The sequence below is a fragment of the Natrix helvetica genome (assembly GCF_964273705.1).
Source record: "Natrix helvetica genome assembly, chromosome: 7".
Taxonomy (NCBI): domain Eukaryota; kingdom Metazoa; phylum Chordata; class Lepidosauria; order Squamata; family Natricidae; genus Natrix; species Natrix helvetica.
Window position 1 is genome coordinate 77562303 of NC_138558.1, and position 19742 is coordinate 77582044.

The 19742-nt window shown below is 44.9% G+C and overlaps 2 protein-coding genes across 12 annotated transcripts in view; one reads left to right on the plus strand and one right to left on the minus strand.

Moving 5' to 3' along the window:
• The window catches only part of KCNIP4 (potassium voltage-gated channel interacting protein 4), a 234428-nt gene extending 229782 nt beyond the window's left edge, over positions 1–4646 (plus strand). For 6 of the 9 annotated variants that reach the window (XM_081959039.1, XM_081959038.1, XM_081959034.1 and 3 more), the window contains 3 exons: positions 62–166; positions 907–969; positions 3515–4646. In XM_081959039.1, the coding sequence (XP_081815165.1) occupies positions 62–166; positions 907–969; positions 3515–3562 (216 nt within the window). In that variant the 3' untranslated portion in view covers positions 3563–4646. The remainder of the gene's footprint in view (positions 1–61; positions 167–906; positions 970–3514) is intronic. The other 3 variants (XM_081959033.1, XM_081959032.1, XM_081959036.1) reach the window with 1 other exon arrangement.
• A 762-nt stretch (positions 4647–5408) lies between these two features.
• On the minus strand, positions 5409–19199 carry PACRGL (parkin coregulated like). Of its 3 annotated transcripts, none has more exons than XM_081959023.1 (9): positions 19060–19199; positions 18281–18385; positions 17711–17868; positions 14714–14781; positions 13050–13140; positions 11256–11390; positions 8205–8312; positions 7326–7406; positions 5410–6091 (listed from the first exon to the last, which is right to left on the minus strand). In XM_081959023.1, exons 1-9 carry the CDS (start codon positions 19169–19171, stop codon positions 6035–6037), a joined length of 915 nt encoding a protein of 304 aa, XP_081815149.1. In that variant the 5' UTR covers positions 19172–19199; the 3' UTR covers positions 5410–6034. The 3 variants fall into 3 exon arrangements, with proteins under 3 accessions (XP_081815151.1, XP_081815149.1, XP_081815150.1); XM_081959024.1 differs by having other exon boundaries at positions 5411–6091; positions 19069–19199; XM_081959025.1 differs by lacking the exon at positions 11256–11390 and having other exon boundaries at positions 5409–6091.
• Between the last annotated feature and the right edge of the window lie 543 nt (positions 19200–19742).

The window sequence follows — 19742 nt, forward strand, 5'->3', positions numbered from 1 at the left end:
TCAGGAATTTTCCATCAACGCGATGTATTATTTTTCATCGGTTTAATATGCTTCTCGACAGGAAATGCTTGATATAATGAAGGCCATCTATGATATGATGGGAAAATGCACTTACCCTGTTCTTCGAGATGATGCTCCGAAACAACACGTGGAAACCTTTTTTCAGGTGGGATTTACCTAAATCCTATAGGAAAATCCCTGTAATGTTTGCATTCTGATGCTTATGAAGTTTGCTACGATGATCCTATCTGTAAAGACGAATCAGCTATTTGTCTCCAAGGTCTAGCTAGGCATTAATTTATGAATGCTTTAAAGCGACATCAGTGGAAAGTAAAAGTCTGGTGCATGAATCACCCTCCAAATATGTCTAAAATAAGGAAACAAAGCATGTAATGATGATTTAATAGCTGGCCAGCTGCTGTAAGTCTATAAACTGAGATGATGAAATGCAAATGAGTCAGCAGGGTTATTGCCACTTTAAGAAGCTGTCTATATAAGGGAGGCCATGAGGGCGTTTCTCTCCCCCCTTGTGTGCTTCTGTGATATAGATAGCTAGATGATAGATAGATAGATAGATAGATAGATAGATAGATAGATAGATAGAGATTAGATATAGATAGATAGATAGAGATAGATAGATAGATGATAGATAAAGAGATGATAGATAAAGAGAGATGATAGATAGATGATAGATAGATAGATAGATAGATAGATAGATAGATAGATAGATATAGATATCTTGTAGATAAACCACTGTTTGAAAGACAAAACCTCTGTGTACTGTATTTTGCTCCTGAGTTCTCTCAAAATAGTAGTCACGCATAGGTCTTTTAAAAAAAATTGACCAGAAGCATCTGGGGGGAAAAGTGTTTGAAATCACTTATGCAACCTTTTTATTTTTGGCAGAAAATGGACAAGAACAAAGATGGTGTAGTTACCATAGATGAATTCATCGAAAGCTGTCAAAAAGTAAGTCGTTTAAGGGCGACTGACTTGGGAAGACAGGAGAAAGAGTTGAAGCTTTGCACAAGGGCTTTCTCTACACGGGACCATTCCCAACAAATGACTCTTCAGCCCCTGCATGAAAATGGGAGGGACTGCGGCCCCCCCTCCTCACCCCACTTGTGAATTTTGTCACTTTGCAGTCACACATTTGATTAGCTTTTTAAGCTTCTGAAGGCCGCCAGAAGGATAATGGGTGGGCGAGGCAGGCAGGGGTAACATCTGGAGAAAGTGGGTGAAATTTATGCCCTGGGCCCTCCAAACTTTAGCTTTGCTTCCTTGAGTTTAATATGCGAAAAGAACAGAGAAGAGCATCATTAGAATTGGCTATTCTGCTGCTCAGTTTCAGAGATTCTTAGCAGTTGGCAATAGCCGTTAGGCTTATCTACCCCTTCCCTGTGCTTTTACAGCCCTCTCTAAGCAGTTTGCAGAGTCAGCCGCTTCCCCCCCCCCCCCCAACAATCTGGGTCCTCATTTTAGCCCCCTTGGAAGGACGAAGGCTGAGCCTGGTGAGATTCGAACTACCAAATTGCAGGCAGCCGGCAGGCAGCAGAAGTAGCCTGCAGTACTGCGCTCTAACCACTGCGCCAGCGTGGCTCATTAATTTTTGGAGATTTTAGGGTACACTATAAGTACCCATAAGGAAGGCTTAATGGAATTGCATAGAGGACTTATCTTAGTCAGCAACTATGACCTAAAAAAGTCTTTGCCAGTGTTGGGAAATAAACTAGGAAGGAAAAGGATTCCCCCCCCTTCCCCCATTTTCCTGAATACCGAAATTCTTACTACAGCCAGTCCTTGTTTAGCAACGGTTTGCAATTACAATGGTGATGAAAAAGTAACTTGACACCAAGCCCTTGTGTGTACAACCTTTGCAGGCTTGTAAAAGCAAAGGAAAACTGAAATAAGATCATTGTGTCACTTGGCAACCGCTTTGCTTAACGACGGAGTCATCCTCAGTAAAGTTATCGGTGACGTTAGAAGAAATCTCCACTGCTGTGACTCTGTCGCTTGTAGTATTGCAGGAAAACATAACTAGAAATAAATGTTAACGTGCCCCATAAGTTAAGAGTTGGGGATTTGGGAAAATATCTTCCTTTTCATACCTGTAATTCTCTACATGAAAAATTGGGGAGTGGTTTCTATGGAGATTCTCCAGGCCATGGTTGTTCCCAAAGGTGCTTTTTTCTTTCAAGAGGCAACTGGACTTTCTGGTTTTTCTTTGAAGATGTTTCACTTCTCATCCAAGAAGCTTCTTCAGTTCTGGCTGGAAGGTGGAGAATGGAAGGATTTATCTCCCTTGCAGATAGCTGGACATTTGCATCCTTTGAGAGGATCTTTCTGGAATGCAAAAAGTGTCTACCTGTTTTAGGTGCCGCCATTTAGATATTTCCATTGTCATTAGTATGGTTGGTCAGTTGATACTTAAATATTACGCCAGATCTTGTTGGCTCCCAAGTTCCATCTCTTAATTGCAAGCGCTACCAACCCTATTATTGGGGAACAAGACAGTGGAATGCACAAGTGCATATTCCCACAACTGGGGGAGCAAACTAAGATGGCTTGCCCAGCCCACTGATGATGATCTGGGGGCCTTAATGCGCCTGGTGTAGAGATGAAGAACATTCATCTGTATCTCCAGAAACCAACAGGAGGCTTGCTGAGGTGCTGCAGGGGCAAAGAATCAAAGGATGGATCTTGAATGAAAGCAAGTGGTTCTGTGTCAGCTATGCTGGACTTTGGAAGATTACCCAGATGAGATATAGTTGAGTAGCTGATTGATAGTAGGGAGATGATGGCAAATCTAAAAAGCGTACTAAGAAGCAGAGACATCTGCCAACCAAAGTGTGTATAGCCAAGGTTGTGGTTTTCCCAGTTGCAATGGATGGCTGTGAAGGTTGGACCCTAAGGAAGGCTGAGCGCCAAAGAATGGAGGCCTTTGAACTCTGGTGCTGGAGAAGAAGACTCCTGCATTGAGTCCCTTGGACTGCAAGGCCATCCAACCGGTCAGTCCTAGAGGAGATCAACCCTGGCTGCTCTTTAGAAGGCTGGATCCTGAAGAGGAAACTCAAGTATTTTGGCCACCTCATGAGAAGCAAGGACTCCCTGGAGAAGAGCCTCATGCTGGGAACGATGGAGGGCAAAAGAAGAAGAAGGGGACGCCAGAGAAGGAGGGGGCTGGATGGAGTCACCCAAGCAGTCGGCCTGAGCTTCAATGCACTCCAGAGGATGGTAGACGACAGGAAGGCCTGGAGGAACGTTGTCCATGGGGTCGCGATGGGTCGGACATGACTTTGCAACTAACAATAACAGATGATGGCTGATAGACAGACAGAGAGATGATAGTTAGATAGACAGATAGATGGGAGATGATATAGTAGTTTCATCTTAAAAGAGACATTCACTATATCCGCAACTGTATGTTGGTATTGTTAAGAATTTGATTTCAAATATCTTTTCCTAATAGAGTTTTTACATTTGTTTGTTTGTTTGTTTGCTTGCTTGTTTGTAGGATGAAAACATAATGCGTTCCATGCAACTCTTTGAAAATGTCATTTAACCTCCAGCTGCTCTCCCTTCAATCAGTGGACAATACGAAGAATTCTGCAGGAACACCGACCTCAGCGTGGCCACGGAGGAGCCAGAAATGGTCAGCTTTGCACTGAGATGTCTATCATGCAAATAAGCTTTGTTTAATTAAAGCCCACCTCCCGAGACCGTATTTTTTCCCACTCGCTGAGCTAAAGCCATGTCATCCCAACCACGCTCTCGTCCTCGTTGTTTTTAAAATGTCATTTGAGTCACAGAACAATCCAAAGAAAACAGCAATAGGGCAAGGGCATTCTTGTCCTGCCAACTTCCACAGTGGAGGTCTTGGAGGGATGGGGAGGGGAGGGGAGGGGGGCAAGCTTTTTTGTTAGACGACAAGACCCACGTTATCAGGTCTTGTGTTCCACAGTCCCTTTTGTGTGAAGCTCATCCGACATCCCTCTCAACTCCAGGGACACTTCTTTGACAATGACATTTGAAGAGGAATCCACGCGAGTGCGGCTAACCGGCTTCCAGCATCCTGGTTAGCGGTCTCAGATGCTGGCTTCCTATTGGGTCACTGTGAGAAATGGGGGATCCTAAATTGCTTCCAGGGTCTCCCCACGGAGGGAGAAACACACCCCACTTCTGTCTCCATAATGGACTGGCACACACAGAGCCTTCTTTAGTCTCGCCTGATTCCTTACTCTTTTAAATTCAAGATCTACACTTTTTATAACGGCTTTTCTTGTGCAAAAAAATAATAAGAATGTGTTATTTAACCACTGCCTAGGATACATTTATTCCGTTGACCAATTTACTGAGATGGTGAACATCCAGGCGGTAGTTTTTAGATGAAAGTTTGGGCTTCCCAATCAAAGGTGGAAAATTAACTGAAGCTCCCAGTTCTTGATTGGGATAAAGATGGAAGTCAAAGCGGAGGCTGATGGGGATCCAGGAGGAGAGGCTCGTTCACGCTTCCCACGAGGTGACAACTTGAAATATGGACCAGGACACAATTATGACAATCAAGCATCATTTATATGAAGGATTATTCGTCTCTGGTTTCAAAACCCAACTAAGATTGGAAGTTTATTAGCATGACTGCTTAGGAGGAGCTGTGGGTTTTTCAGGAGCTACAATTACTATTATTCACAGTGTGAAAAGGAGAGAGAGAGAGAGAAAAGAGAGAGAGAGAGAGAGGAGGAGGAGGAGGAGAGGAGGAGGAGGGAGGAAGAAGAGGAGGAAGAGAGGATTCTGTGAACAACAGAAAATTCACAGAAAAATGATATGAATAAAGAGTAAACTTGCCACAGCCTTTAAAAGTGACCACGGGGGGAAAAAAAGTGCACAATATCGAAGTTGAGAAAGGTAGAAATTGGCGTCCCCCCACTTCTTTTTTTTCCTTTTAAAAAAAAGACTATTAAGGGAGAGACAGAACGGACTGAAGCCAACAACAACAAAATCCCACTTCTCATGATAGTCAAAATAATATTAAATTACTGTCTGTCTAGATGCTTATAAAGTACTGATAGAAGACATATGCCAGCATTAATCGTGACATTTTGCACTGAAGTTCAAGAACGCTTATAGATGTACAAAAATGCTGCAAACTGTTGTAGTTTTTTTCTTTCTTTCTACTTTTAAAAATGGCATCCAATCGGATGCAAGGTGGCTTAGAGAGTCACGCTACTCTTACGACTGCCACTGTAGGAACACGAGTAGTACAATGCCTGTACACCTAAACTTTGTTGTAGAACATCCATGAGAATTAAATGTGTGCACCTTTTGTAATAAAAATGGAAGACACGGAAGGCATGGGGCTGTTTTTTTTTAGCCAAAATACCTGTGTATTTGTTATACAAAACTTAATACTTGGGGATCGTGGTGCAGTTAACCATTTTTATTCAATACTCATGAAAACCTTGGTGTTTGATGGAGACATAAAAACATTCTCAGCATATTGACACTGGGGAAAAAAACCAAACTAAGTACATTTTCCAATCTAGAACCTACAAGACAGTGGGCTCTTTAAGAAAACTATCAAAAATGAAACGATCTCTATCAACAAATATATTAACTGAGAAACAATCCCTTCCAGTTTTAGCGATTTCGGGTCCTTTTAAGAGAGGAAACTTAACCAGTGATGGAAAAGGTCTTTGGTCCCCTCATGTAGCAGCATCTAAATTTATTAAAAATCAAGATGCACTTCGGTTTTAGCAAGTAAAGGGTACACAATTTTAAAAAAAACATAAATTAATGTTTCAAAATAATTTTAACAAACCAGCAAACCCATTTATTCCCCAGAAAGGGGACTGAAAGGAAGACGGTGCCATTCCTTTTTCATAATTAAGCATCCAGCACACTTTTGCTCTTGACACCCGTCTTAATTTTAAATATTAATCACTTCTTTCCCCCGAAAGATGACAGAGCAATAATACACTTCTAGGAAAAAGAAGTAACACCAGTACAGTTTGCAAGGGAAGCCTCTTCATCGCGTTCTTCAGGAAGAAATGGAAGAATACGTTGGAATCTTTGCTTTTATAATCGTCAAGCTTTCCTGTTCAAGAAATAGGAATGAAAAAAAAAAATAGGCTTGATTTGAAGTCAGTTTACGGGCAGCCAAATTCCCTCTTCGCCCTGAAAACAAATCATTTCTACTTTGAAATGGTCTTGGACGTCCCACACCAGTCTGTTGTGGGACGTCTACTGGGAACATCTAGACCAGGGGTGTCCAAACTTGGGAACTTTAAGACTTGTGGACTTCAACTCCCAGAATTCCCCAGCCAGTTCCCAAGTTTGGACACCCCTGATCTAGAAGGAGTCCCAGTTTTAAGGAAAACTACTCCAGCTATCAGTTTAGAAGTATGACGTAAGAATAAACCACCCATCTTACACCACATGCAGGGAGTCCCCGGGCAATGTCGGCAATTGGGACTGGAATTTCTGTGGCTAAGGGTGCCGTTGTCATGTGATCTTGGCAGCGGCAACCCCAGCCCTCCCCACTGCCGTTATTAAGCGAGGCTCGTGCATCATTCAGCAAGCAGCTCCTTGCACCGGCCTGCCAGCCTCCAACACCCAATGGGGAAGCTGGCGGGAAGTTGCACGTTGCAGGGAGTTTGCAAGGAGGCCGGCGGGGGAGGGAGGGAGCGCATGAGTGGCGGGGGCATGGCAGAGCGTAGTGGCATTTGGTGGCTGCTGTCGGATGGGGAAGGGTGTGTGAGTGTGTGTTTGTGAGAGGCTGGGGAGGCAAAGGGTGAGTGTGGCGAGGCCTGGAAGGGCTGCTGAAGGATGGGAGGGGATGCACAAATGGGGGGGGGGTAGCTACTCTGTGAAGGGCATGTCCGTTTATGCTTGGTCAGCAACAGCAGAAACAAGATGGGAAACCTCAGCCGGGGTGTCAGGGGCTGCAAGAGGCCAAAAGGCCTTGGATTGGGAGGGGAGGGGAAGATGGGGGCGGGGGGAGGGGATGAAGCAGCCCTGCGACTGTGGGCGAAGATTGGTTGGTGACTCTCCGAGGCTCCCTGCCAAGTTTTGCAGAGATCGGCCTGGCAGCTCTCCAAGCCAGAGAAGGTCCGTGACTGTAAATCCTCCCTCGAAAGACTTTGCTGGATGGGAATGAGCAGAATTCACAGCCAATCAATAAAAGGGATTTTTTTTTGTCGGGACCAGGAGTTTCCTTCCTGCTCTCGGGAAGAAGCCTGGGTCAGAACCGATGCTACAGTACCGGCTTCAGACAAAACCCAACCAGACAATGCAGGTAAAATCAATTGAGATCAAGAGACGGTCCTTACTTTTCCTCCATGTTGCTCCAGTTTCTGCAAAGCCTCCATGGTTTGTTCTTTGAACTTCTTGCTCATCTGCCTCTTGGAAAGCTGGGGGCCAAAAGGAAGAGAGGCCAACAGGAGAGAGAGATCTTAAGGGGGCCTGAAAGGTTCGCTTAGCAAAAGGCCTCAGCAAGCAGGCACAGCTGCATCCGTAGCAGCAGAACCACGGAATGGAACAAATCAGGAATATTTGTTCCAGGGTTCTCCTGCCTTCGGGTGCTTTGGATGGCGTGCATGCCACAGGTGGCACCCGCGGCCATATCTGCTGCATGCCAGCTGTAAGCTCCAGTGTGCCTGCATGTGCCAGGCAGCTGATTTCCAGCCTTCCGGGGGGGCTAGGGGGGGGGTTTCACCCTCCCCAGGATTCAGAAAAGCCTCCGGAGCTTGGGGAGGGTGAAAACTCCTCTCCATGTGGGGGAGGCGTTACGCGCACATGTGCAGGTGGGCGGGGTGCATTGCATTGTGGGTGTGGGTAAGCGCGCGTGCGTTATTGCACACAGATGATTTTGGCACACCTTTACAAAAAGGTTCGCCACCACTGCCTTATGTTATAGCAAGCGATAAACCATGGTTTGAAATCCGAGGGCTTGCATGACCACGCTAAGGCCAAGGCAATGGCGCTAGGGCTGAGGGGGAGGAGCAAACCCGGCCCCTTCTCATCCCACTTCCCAAAGGAATTCTCATCTTTAGTATGCCGCCCATTTACAGGGCCAAAGAGCCACAGAGTGGGACGGCTTTTACCACACAGACCCTCCCTCGCCACAGCCGGGGGGGGGGGGGGAAAGGGAGAACCAGGTTATAAGCAGGAGTTCTGGCGAGCTGGGATCCAAGCCTGGTCATACTCACGCTAGAAAGCAGGTGCTTCAGGTGACCGTTCAGCCAAAAGCCAACCACGGCACTCAGCTGCACCAAGGCAGCCAGGCCTCTCCTGAAGACGTCATCGTCTGAGTGGGCCTTTGGGGAAGGAGAGGAAAGGGAAGAAGCACATATATTCACTTGGCTTTAAGAGTCCCTGGCTAGGGCTGAGCTGTACAAGCAGCTCGGAAATAATAACCATAATAATAATAATACTCCGGTGGGGGAGAAGAGAGGGAAGGAGAGGAAAAGCAGGAAAGGAGAAAGAGGGAAGGAGGGGGAGATAGGAAGAGGAGGAGAGAGGGAAGGGAGGGGAAGAGGCAGAGAGGAGTAGGGGAGTGGAAGGGGAAGAAGGAAAGGGAAAGGAGAGGAGAGAAGGGAGGGGGAAAAAAAGGAAAACAAAATAGTTGTATGGGATAGTCGGCAAAGCAATCCCCATCATACATTTTAATTTTTTATAGGGAAAAACCAATGTTTAAAAGTGTTAAAATGTGATAAGAACAACAACTAAGAGAATGTATGCTTGTAAATGTGTGTATGAGACTAAAAAAAACCTTTAATAATAATAATAATTTGGTGAGATCAGAGAAAAGAAGGTCCAGAACAAAATTGCAATGTTTTAAGGCAATGGGAAAATGCATTCGCTGAATCCTGCTAATGGGACGATCCTCTTGGTGAAGTCCTATTAAAATATTGCAATGGCTGAACCGCTAAATGCCATCTCTGACTTACCCCGTCCCCATCTCTTCTCTGCCTCCTGAGTCCCAGCTGATCGGGAGGAAATGGGGATTTTGCAGTACCCTTCCCCTGCCATGCCCCGCCCACCAAGCCATGCCACGCCCACCAAGCCACGCCCACAGAACCAGCAGTAAAAAAATTTGAACCCCACCACTGATACATACATACATACGTACACACTGTGTCAAGAAAGGTGGCAAACTGGGGCAAAACTCCCTTAACAAATGTCTCACTTAACAACAGAGACTTTGGCCTCAACTGTGGGCGTACATCAAGGACCAACATGTAATATGAAGAGAATAACTAACAGGGTATTTGGAAAAAGAGCTGCATTTTGGGGGAGAAAACTGCAATAACAGTTGTTTAAAAGAGACATACTTCAAGGTAAACATTTCCTTCCCAGGAAGAAGCCTGCAATGCTAGTACCGTGTTTCCCCCCCAAAGAAAACAGGGTCTTATTCTCTTTTGACCCCCGAAATAAGCGCCTGGCCTTATTTTCGGGAAGGTCTCATTATTTTTGAGGTGCAGGAGGCGGCGAGCCCGGTCACCTCATGGCTGCTGCTGTCTTGCAATATTTTTTTGGGGGGGAGGCTTATTTTCGGTGGAGGGCTTATTTTAGTGCATGGCTCAAAAGCCCGGCTGGGCCTATTACCCGGGGAAGTCTTATTTTCAGGGAAACAGGGTCGATAAGGGGTAGTAAACTCTGGGGTGTTAGAGGGGCCATAATTCCTAGATGGACTTCTTAACGAAGTTGTCACAAATAAAACTTGCTGTAACCCAACCTGAAAGGACTTAGGAAAAATCCTCCTCCATCCCATCTGCTGTTTAATAAAGTCTTTGGAAAACTCCCAAGCAGAGAGTTCCCTGCAGGCCTCCCTCTTCCCCTGGGTAACTTCGCTCAGAAGGTAAGCAGGAGGCAGGAAGCCAAAAACAGCAATGGGATACCTGTGTCAATCCTGCAAGCCACCTTTCCTTTTGGGCCTTTGGCCGGCCACACTTCCTATTATTCTACTATGCCTTTTCTATGGTGGGAAAATGGGAGGGGGGGATTATACGGAGTTAGATGCGATGTAGCCATAACAAAATTCCTTTCCAGAAAGCCAAGGTCATCCTTGGTCTCTGCACCTCTGCACCTGACCAGAACTGGATGGGTGGAATTGCCAGCGTGGCAGTGGGAGATTGGACCATGGGATGGATTGGTGTGTGTGTGTGGAGGCAAGATCTTGAACTTTCAACTGGGTGGGGAGAACCTTTCGGATTCGACTTTCCCCAGATGTGCCAACGTGGCTCTCTTCATCAATTGGAACTTTGAGGAATGCTTTGCCTCGGACTCTGATTTACTTTTGGGTGCCATTTGGAACCCTGTCAACAGATTCCATTGCATCAACATTGCTGGAAAACATCTGAGAAAGTGCCACAACGACATCTAGAGAGATAAAACTCAAAACATAAAACATGTCCGCCTCTTTCGGCATTCTGGGCCCCTCAAGGCCAAGCGAAGGAGACCCCCTCCCTCTTCCCCATGTTCAGAAAAAAACATTACTGCCAGCCTGCTTTCCACTGAGGACCTGCATACTGCAGGAGTCAAAAAGAGGGCTGTGAAAGTATCTACAGAGCCCTCACATCCTGGACATAAATTGTTCCAACTCCTACCCTCAAAACGACCCTATAGAGCACTGCACACCAAGACAACTAGACACAGGGGAAGTTTTTTCCCGAACGCCCTCACTCTGCTAAACAACTGTTTCCCACAATACGGTCAAAGTATTCACTAAGTCTGCACTATTAGTCTTCTCATCGTTCCTAGTATCTATCTCTTCCCACTTATGACTGCAGGACTGTAACTTTGCTGCTTGTATCCTTACAATTGATATTGATTGTTTCCTGATTGCTTATGTGTACCCTATGACTATCATTAAGTGTTGCATCTTATGATTCTGGACAAATGTTTCTTGTCTTTTTATGTACACTGAGAGCATCTGCACCAAAGACAAATTCCTTGTGTGGCCAATCACACTTGGCCAATAAAGAATTCTATTCTATTCTATTTCACTCTATTCCACTCCTTTCTAATTCTGAATTCTATTCTATTCTATTGTATATTCTATTCTATTCCATTCCATTTTCTGTTCTATTCTATTCCTCATTCCAATATTTATTCTATTCTAATTTCTATTCTATTCCTATTCCTATTCTATTCTATTTTTAGACCTGCATTTTGGGGGGGTGGGGGAAGGAGATGCAGGAAACCAGGAAGTAGAAAAAAGCCAGCGTGGCCTGTGACTGTGTCCGAGAGAGACCTACCAAAGCGCCTTTTAACACTGGAACAAGCCGAGGAAGCAACGGGAGAGTTTTCTGAGCAGCGCCTTCCACCGAGAGCATCTGCTTGAAGCCCTCCTGGGAGATGAAGCTGTACGGGTGCCTCGTCTCTTTTAGCCCCTGCCGGAGTCACACACCACACAGTGTCAATGCACAGCTCCCTTCGCCTCTGAAATCCCTAACCAACAACCTCTATGGGAAGAATTCAGAGATTTCTTCCATCTCAAATGTACGTCTGCCCCCTTCTGGCTCTATCTGGCACTGCGGTGTTCAAAGTAGCCAGGTAGTTTTTGCTTGAAAAGAAAAGAAAAAAACTCTGCCTATTCTCACTGATTGAATTTCTGACTCTCTTTTTCAGACATTTCAAATACCTTGTTCAGAAAGTACTGCAATGGGTGCTGGTTGCCTGCCTGGATAAGTATTGCTCTGAGAACAAAAGCACCCAGTAATTGTTCTGAAATAATTGCTATTTAAGATTTCACCTCCAATTCGATTCATAGATTCATGGGACTGGTAAAAACTTAACAGCTCCAGTCCTAACCAAGGGACCTCAGAGCTGTGAAGGTAATGGGCAGTTCTGAGCAGGGGGTCTTTTTGCAAAGTCAGAATACCGTATTTTTCAGAGTATAAGAAGCACCAAGATTTTGAAGAGGTAATTTTTTTAAAAAGGTTTTTGCACTCTGCAGACCTCCCAAACGCTCTGAACGCTTCATTTTTTGTGGAAACGGGGCATGCAGAGAGTATGACAGGCCTGCAAAGTGCTCCTGGGGGCAAGGGGGGAGGGGGGCAAAAATGAACAAAAAACAGCCCACTTTCCAGGCCTCCCAAACCCTCTGCACGTCCATTTTTGCATGGGGGGGAAAAGGTGTGTCTTATACTCCAAAAAACACATCGGTCTGATAAGTTCAAAATTAACCGTAACCCTAAGAAGAGGGCGGGGGGAGGGGGGGGATCCACAATCCAGAAGTGTGGAGAAGTAAATTACATATAATATGGACGTAGTAGAGGGAGAGGGCAAGTAAGTTGCCCAACTGTTTCATTTGCAAACTTCCTGACCTAAAGCCATAAACAATTGCGGTGTAAATTACTTTTCTATATTAGGTCATAAACGATTCACAACTTGCAATGTTGTGCCTGGAATGTCTTTGCATGAATTTTGCAAAAAAAAAAAAAAACCACATGTAAATGTGTTGGGATACAATGCTTTCATTTTCTAAAGGAAGCAATTCAGACCAATGCTGAGGTTTCCTAAATTCAGAAAAGTTAAGCTGGGTGAACTTCATTCATTTCATTTATTGGATTTCTCAACCGCTCCCTCTCCCCAAGGGGGCTCGGGGCGGTGTACAGACAGAATAAAAAACATTATATACAACAATTACAAAACCCCATAAAAACAAATTAAACACAAGTCTGTACAATAGTGCAAAAATTAATTAGTGGTTAAAACCAAATTAAAATACCCCAAAATTTAAAATAACCGGCTTCAATTCTTCAAACTCCCCAGCCGCTGCACACATCTTAATAAGGTCACTGAGACTGAGAAACACTGGCTTAGACAACAGATTCAAAGTCTGGGGAAGCCCGGTGACAAAACTGTCCCTGGGCTTCCAGTCTTCTCCATAAAATTATAACTTTCATTTTTGTGGGCTTTTTTTTAAAAGGAGGGTTGTAATACATTACTTTTAAGAAAATCCCAGCTTCCCCTTTGTCCTTTGAACAGAGTCAAGAAGAAAATTGTCTTTCAAACTTAAAAAATGGATATCCCCCAAAGTGATTTACCTCTGCTAAATTAATCAGGAGAGGGTCAAACGGAAGTGTGGCAGGATGACTCTCCCATTGCAACGTGTGCCTTATGGAGCCATGGACTAATCTAAAATAAAATAAAGCGTTGGAAATATAAATAACAGGGATTTGTCCAGGCATCTGCCAAGACCAACACAAAAGCAGAGAGAGAGAGAGAGAGAGAGAGAGAGAGGGAGGGAGGGAGGGAGGGAGAGAGAGAGAGAGAGAGAGAGAGAGAGAGAGAGAGAGAGAGGACACACACACACACACAGAGGGACAGAGAGAGGAGAGAGAGACAGAGAGAGAAAGAGACAGACAGACAGAGAGAGGAGAGAGAGAGACAGAGACAGACATAGAGAGGAGAGAGACAGTGTGTTTCCTGTGTTTTTCATTTAATGTCAAATTTATAAAATACCTTTTACAAAACTAGTACATTTTATTTTAGCAAAATCATACAAATATATCCTGTTTCTTGGGCTCTCAACCAACATCATTAACATCCCGAGGAATATTGAAAAAGGATGGTCTTAAATGCCTGTCAAGATGTTAGAAATCAGTGTATTGCACACTAAAGAGGCTCCTGTCAAAATCTTGGACTTTTCTGGAGTTCTCACCAACTCGACTCCACTTTCAAATATTTAGCTCAACGTTTCATGGACTCAGCCTGGATGGATTGAGGGTTTAAGAAGACACTCTTAAATCCATAAAGGCCTACCAATTGCAGAAAGCAGAAATCCCCACTTTTGAGGGGTGGGAGTGGTAACAAATCAACTTCTAATTGTTTTCCGGTTCTAAGAGTTGTAAACATTTGTTATGTATTTACATAACCGTTCAGTCTGGTCCACCAATTGATTTCTACCTTACCAGCTTCAGATCTTGCAACTTCACATATAGAAGAATTATTTTTTTTCTTTATTGAGTATGGTATTTTTTTTTAAAAAAAACATATAATCTCCCTCCACTATCAATCAAGGAAAAAACAGAACTATCACATTCCTAGCATTGCATTAAATGCAAACATTTTAAGATGAAAACTCACAGTATAATCCAACAAGAATATGCTCACTATTTGGTGAATGGCATTGGAGATGCATATGCCTCTTTCTTTTCATACCAGCAGGAAAGGTAATTTCCCTTTTCGGTAAGTTTAATCAGTCCAAACAGAAATAAGAAATTAAGTAATGTTTCTACAAGGGCCAAAATTGATATTTTCAAGTTTGAAGGGGAGAATCATAAGGGCAATATGTGAGCTTTATGGAGGGAGGCAAAAGTGTAACAACTACTTTAAAATGTGCACCATTCTGAAGCAGCCACAAGAAATAATGTGAATACAGCAGCATTTTAATTCAGACGCGAGCCAAAAAAAGTTTTTTTTTTTAAAAAATGTTTTATTTCTGAAAAAATGTTTCAGCAATATGCATTCCCAGAAACAAGTTAAAATTAACTTTTCTTAGTCATATCATCTTTGGAGGGTTGCTCTTTTAATCTACACCTAGTACAATTCAAAGCCCATCTTATTCCCAGGTAAGTAAAGGAAAGGGTGCATTCCTAGAAAGTGGAGAGCACTTTAAAACGCTAATGTGTGAATGAAGCAACGCTGACTTGATCCAACATTCAGTGCTTCCGTAAATTGAATTTGCTCACCAGGTCCCAGATATTACCTGCAAGGGATGCCACCTTTAGAGTAAATGGCTGCGAAGGCGGAAGGTACTCTTGACTGAATATTGAACTAGGACAAAAAGAAATAAAATGGGTCAGTATATTATTATTCTAACACAGATATACCCCAGGAAGACACAGCTATTCTAAATCCTACTGAATTTAAATCCTTCCAACGGCACTTGAAGTTGCTTAAATTTTACAGGAGATATGTTACTTGATATATAATAATATATCCTCAATACTTGAGGATATATTATTATAAAAACACAAACATATATTCAGAATGAAGATTAAAACCAGAAAGAATGCAGAGGCCAAAGCACTTTCAGCCGACAAAAGATTATGCGATTCTTCTTGACGTGAAAGAGGAAAGGAACGAGAAGAGGCAAACCTTTATCAGTTGAGTTTACATTCACAAGATAATATATATCTTGCTAATATTAATATATATGATCCAAACCAGAGTTAGTGTTTTGCTAAGACTGCTTAGAGGAAGGAACAGGAGTCAGCGGTCAACCCCTCGTTCCAGAGTTGGATGGTTTCATGCAAAACCTTCTCCAGAGTTTTAGAACGAAATGGTGGGCTAAGCATCGCTCCTTATCAAACTGAGATTATTAAAAAAACGAAAGGGCAGCAAATGGGCATACACTGTATAAATGAAATATATATTTACATATTTTTAAAAATATATAAATATAGGCACATTAGTTTTGAAAGCAAGATAAAGGAAGAGACTGAAAAAGAATCCATGGACTATTAAGAGAAAGAGGGGGGGGGGATACAACAAACTCAACATACTGGGAATCTTTCAGCTCAAAAGAACTAATAATACAAAGGGATTCATTAAATCTCTCAGCTTCCCATATTGTACTTCTAAAAATCCTGCGCACGTGAAGTAAGGGGTTTTCTGTCTCTTGGAGCCTTTATTTGGATATATTCAAAAGGTCTGGAGATTGATAAAAACATGATGATGTTTAATCGCTCTCAATCCGGGTCAGTTTGGAAAAAGTTCCTTTTCAAAGTGCACTTAGCTGTCGTTGTTGGGTTCCACTGGAGGAAAAACTAATCACATTCTCTCATTCTAATATCTGCTTTGGGATGGGATAAATCTCACTCTTCCCAGGGCTGAGAAAGACGCCACCATGAAGTGATGTGAGAATCCCTGCAAGTTGCAAAACAGGCAACTAAGCCCAAGGAGCAGAGATGCTCTAAAAGCTTTTGAAAGGAATTAACAGGGATCAAGCAAAGCGCCAAAGCGGCTTCCAGAACAGCAGGGGAAAAGGCTGGGCTGCTCCAATTCTCAGATCTGATGTCAGAATAAAAGTTTGCTGTTGTCCTTGTCCTTGTGGTGTCAAGGCCTGCAGCCATCTTTCCTTTTGGATCTCAGGCCTGCCACACTTCCTATTATTCTACTATGCCTTTTCTATGGTGGGAAAACGGGAGGGGGGGATTGCACGGAACTAGATGCTATGTAGCCATAACAACATTCTTTCTAGAAAGCCAAGGTCATCCTTTGTCTCTGCACCTGACCGGAACTGGATGGGTAGAAGCTGCCAGCATGGCAGTGGATGATTGGACCATGGGATGGACGTGTGTGTGTGTGTGTGGGGGGGCAAGATCTTGAACTTCCAACTGGGTGGGAGAAACCGGGAAGCTTTCAGATTCGGGTTTCCCCAGATGGGCCAACATGGCTCTTTTTAATAAATTGGAACTTTGAGGAATCCTTTGCCTTGGACTCTGATGTACTTTTGGGTGCTATTTCTAACCCTGAAATACGGTCAATTTCAGCGGAAGACGCCCCATCTTGTCATTAGGACTGGAAGTGAAGCAGGACTTAGAAGGGACCGTCCCAAATTCAGGTGAGCAAATGAGAGAAGCAAGGCAGTTTCCTGGAGGCAGGTAGCCTAGGCAATTTGAGATGATGATGATGATGACATTATCCATTCGGTCGTGTCCGAATCAGTGGCTTTTTCCAGTCTGAGGATTTCACTGTCTATTATTCAGGACACATCATCATCATCATCTTTTAATGATCCCATAATCCTTTGCAGGGTGGAATCTGGGCAACTGAATGGAGCTAGCAGATTGTTTTCATGGCCGGATTCCCTTCCCTGTCGCCAATGCGGAGTTTCGTTCAGCAGGTATATATTCTCTGTGAGCCCAGAGAGAGAAATATCTGCCTCTACCTAGGATCAGTGGTGGGATTCAGTGGGTTCGCACCACTTCGGGAGAACTGGTTGTTCACTTTCTGAGCAGTTTGGTGAACCGGTGGTTGGGAGAAACCATCAGGGCAGAGAAGAGGTGGTTCAATCATTTGAATCCCACCACTGCCTAGGATCGAACTCACAGGATCCTGATGGTGAGGCGAGAGCTCCACCTCTAGGCCACCGAAACCGCTGAGTTTATTATTCAGGACACGACACCAGGAAAACAACTGGGAGAGCCTGGGGTAAGGGCAATGAATAATTGAAACCCTTGCAACGAGACTTGTTGCAAGGGTTGCAATTCACTCTGCTTAACAACTAATTCCCTCAACACTGTCAAACTATTTACTAAGGCTGCACTACTATTAGTCTTCTCATCATTGTTCCTATCCCCCATCTCCTCCCACTTATGACTGCAGGGCTGGAACTTTGTTGCTTGTATCCTTACGATTTATATTGATATTGTTTCCTGGTTGCTTATTTGTACCCTCTGACTATCATTAAGTGTTGCACCTTATGATTCTTGACGAATGTATCTTTTCTTTTTATGTACCCTGAAAGCATCTGCACCAAAGACAAATTCCTTGTGTGTCCAATCACACTTGGCCAATAAAGAATTCTGTTCTATCCTGTTCTGTTCTTTCCATATTCTATTCCTATTCTATTCCTATTCCTATCCTACCCTACTCCTACTCTTATTCCTATTCCCATTCCTATTCTATTCCAAATCTAAATTATTCCTCAGTCTGGACCTGCTTGAGGAAATGAAGCCAAGAGGAGCCCTGAACCCACCGGATCGATGGTTTTGGGATTCAGTCGGTCGCTCGGCCGAGGCCGGGGCTTCAGGGCCGAAGTCTGAGATGCCGAAGGAGCCGAGCAGGTCTTCCTCTCTTGGCTCTGGCTTTTCTCTCTCGTTCCATGGCCTGGAGACGATCTCTTCCCCGCGCTGCCTGCAGAATACCAAGAAGAAGATGGCCGGGAAGGGGGGCAAAAGTCAGGATTCAGGACCCGTTTTCTTTTTTAAAAAAAAAAAAGAGAGAGAGAGAGACATAGATAGAGGGGGGAGGGAGGGAGAGAGAGACAGAGAGAAGAAGGAGAAGGAGAAGAAGGAGGAGGAGGAGGAGGAGGAGGAGGAGGAGGAGGAGGAGGAGGAGGAGGAGGAGGAGGAGAAGGAGAAGAAGAAGAAGAAGAAGAAGAAGAAGAAGAAGAAGAAGAAAAGAAGAGAAAAAGATAGAGAGAAGAAGGAGGAGGAAGAAGAAGAAGAAAAGGAGAAGAAGGAGGAGGAGGAGGAGGTAGAAAAAGAGAAGAAGAAGAGGAGGAGGAGGAGGAGGAGGAGAAGAAGAGGAAGAGGAGTGCGAGTACCAGTTGCTGCTTTTCTGGCGCCTTCGGCTTCCTTGGACCGATGCATCCCTTCCTGGGGGCGTCCTAAGGGGAGGGGGACCTCATCCCTCTGCACCAAACAGGGGTCTGCAAAGGAACATGGGGGGGGGGAAGAGCGGAGGAGGCTAAGGGGACTGGACGGCTGAGGCTTCTGGGCTTTGTTGAGGACGGGGGGGGGGTCGGTTCATTCATGGCTGCAGGGAGGGTGGGAAGAGGCGAGGGGCTGAGAGGGGGAGAATGGAAGCCCCCCCCCCGCAACTTCCAGTGGGATCAGCTCCAGGCCAAGAGCATCAGACCAGCGGTTAAGGCCGGGATGGGGGACCACCCAGAGATCCCAGGCAGAAGGAAACGGGAAGGCTAGCTCAGTCCCCGGGAGAAAGAAAACAGGCCGGCACATATAGGGTCCAACCGGTGATTCTAGACCTGGGGCTGAGAAAAAGAACGAGGACCAATTGGTTTAAGGATGGGGAGCCACCAGGAGATCCCAGGCAGAGGGCAATGCAAAGCCACTGTGGCCTTCTGGCTAAAAAAAAAATTGATATAGGCTTGGTCTATGGACAGGGGACCACCAGGAGAAGCAGAAGGCAATGCAAAGTAATTTTAGCCTTCTGGCCTTTTAAAAAATGATATAGGCTTAGTCTATGGACAGAAGACCACCAGGAGATCCCAGCCGAGCCGAGCCTCCCCTGGATTTCCTCTGCCCCCCTCCCCCACCCCCTCGAGGGTTTCGGGAAAAAAGCCGTGGGGGCGGAAAGGCCTGCCTGAAATACCGCGTCGGGGCTCCTGGGGTGCAGCGGGGAGCCCGGCGGGGAACCGAGGAGAAAAGCCTGTCGCGCAAATCGAGGTAGGCCGCGGCGGCCCTGCCGTTGCCATAGGAACTACGGCGCGGCGGCGGAGCCAAACGTCGCCCAAACGCGTCCCGCGCGCTTGGGACGTCGTCGCCCTCTTGAGGTCCGCGGCGGTATTTTTCAACCTCAGCGGACTTCGACTCCCAGAATTCCTCAGCCCGCCCTACCCGTTGGAGGAATTCTGAGAAGTGAAGTCCGCTCCTCTTCAACGGCGCTGGAATAGAAGCCCTGGGAAACGGTGTGTGCAATCCCATCCCCTTTTGCGGGAGTGTTTTGTGCACGCAGCAGCAGCAGCATCGTTGCACGGAGGAAGCGGGCTCCGGGAAGCTTCCTCCGCAGGGGTTGCAATGGCTACTTGCTTTTATTATGAATTGCTTATGTTAGTATATAATTGTCGCTGATTAAACCCATATTTGCTGTTTGCTTCTGATGCGATGTACTGCTAGGAATCATTTATTAAGAATTCAGCTTTGTTATTGGCTTATATTATTGTGTACTGTCAGAAATGAGTTGTTTTCTTGCCTAGCAAGTTGGAACCTAAATACTGGATGGCGTTACTGAAAATGTTATTTCGCTGCTGCTGCGTCTCGCTTCTA

What these genes read in the sequence shown, in the direction of transcription:
- PACRGL (XM_081959023.1), bottom strand. Translation starts at nt 19,171, where the DNA reads ATGGCAACGGCAGGGCCGCCGCGGCCTACCTCGATTTGCGCGACAGGC. An exon ending in GCCCCGACGCGGTATTTCAG is followed by an intron (nt 18,386 to 19,059) that starts GCAGGCCTTTCC and finishes GTTCCTTTGCAG; the next exon opens with ACCCCTGTTTGGTGCAGAGG. An exon ending in TCCTGATTAATTTAGCAGAG is followed by an intron (nt 11,391 to 13,049) that starts GTAAATCACTTT and finishes TGACTCCGGCAG; the next exon opens with GGGCTAAAAGAGACGAGGCA.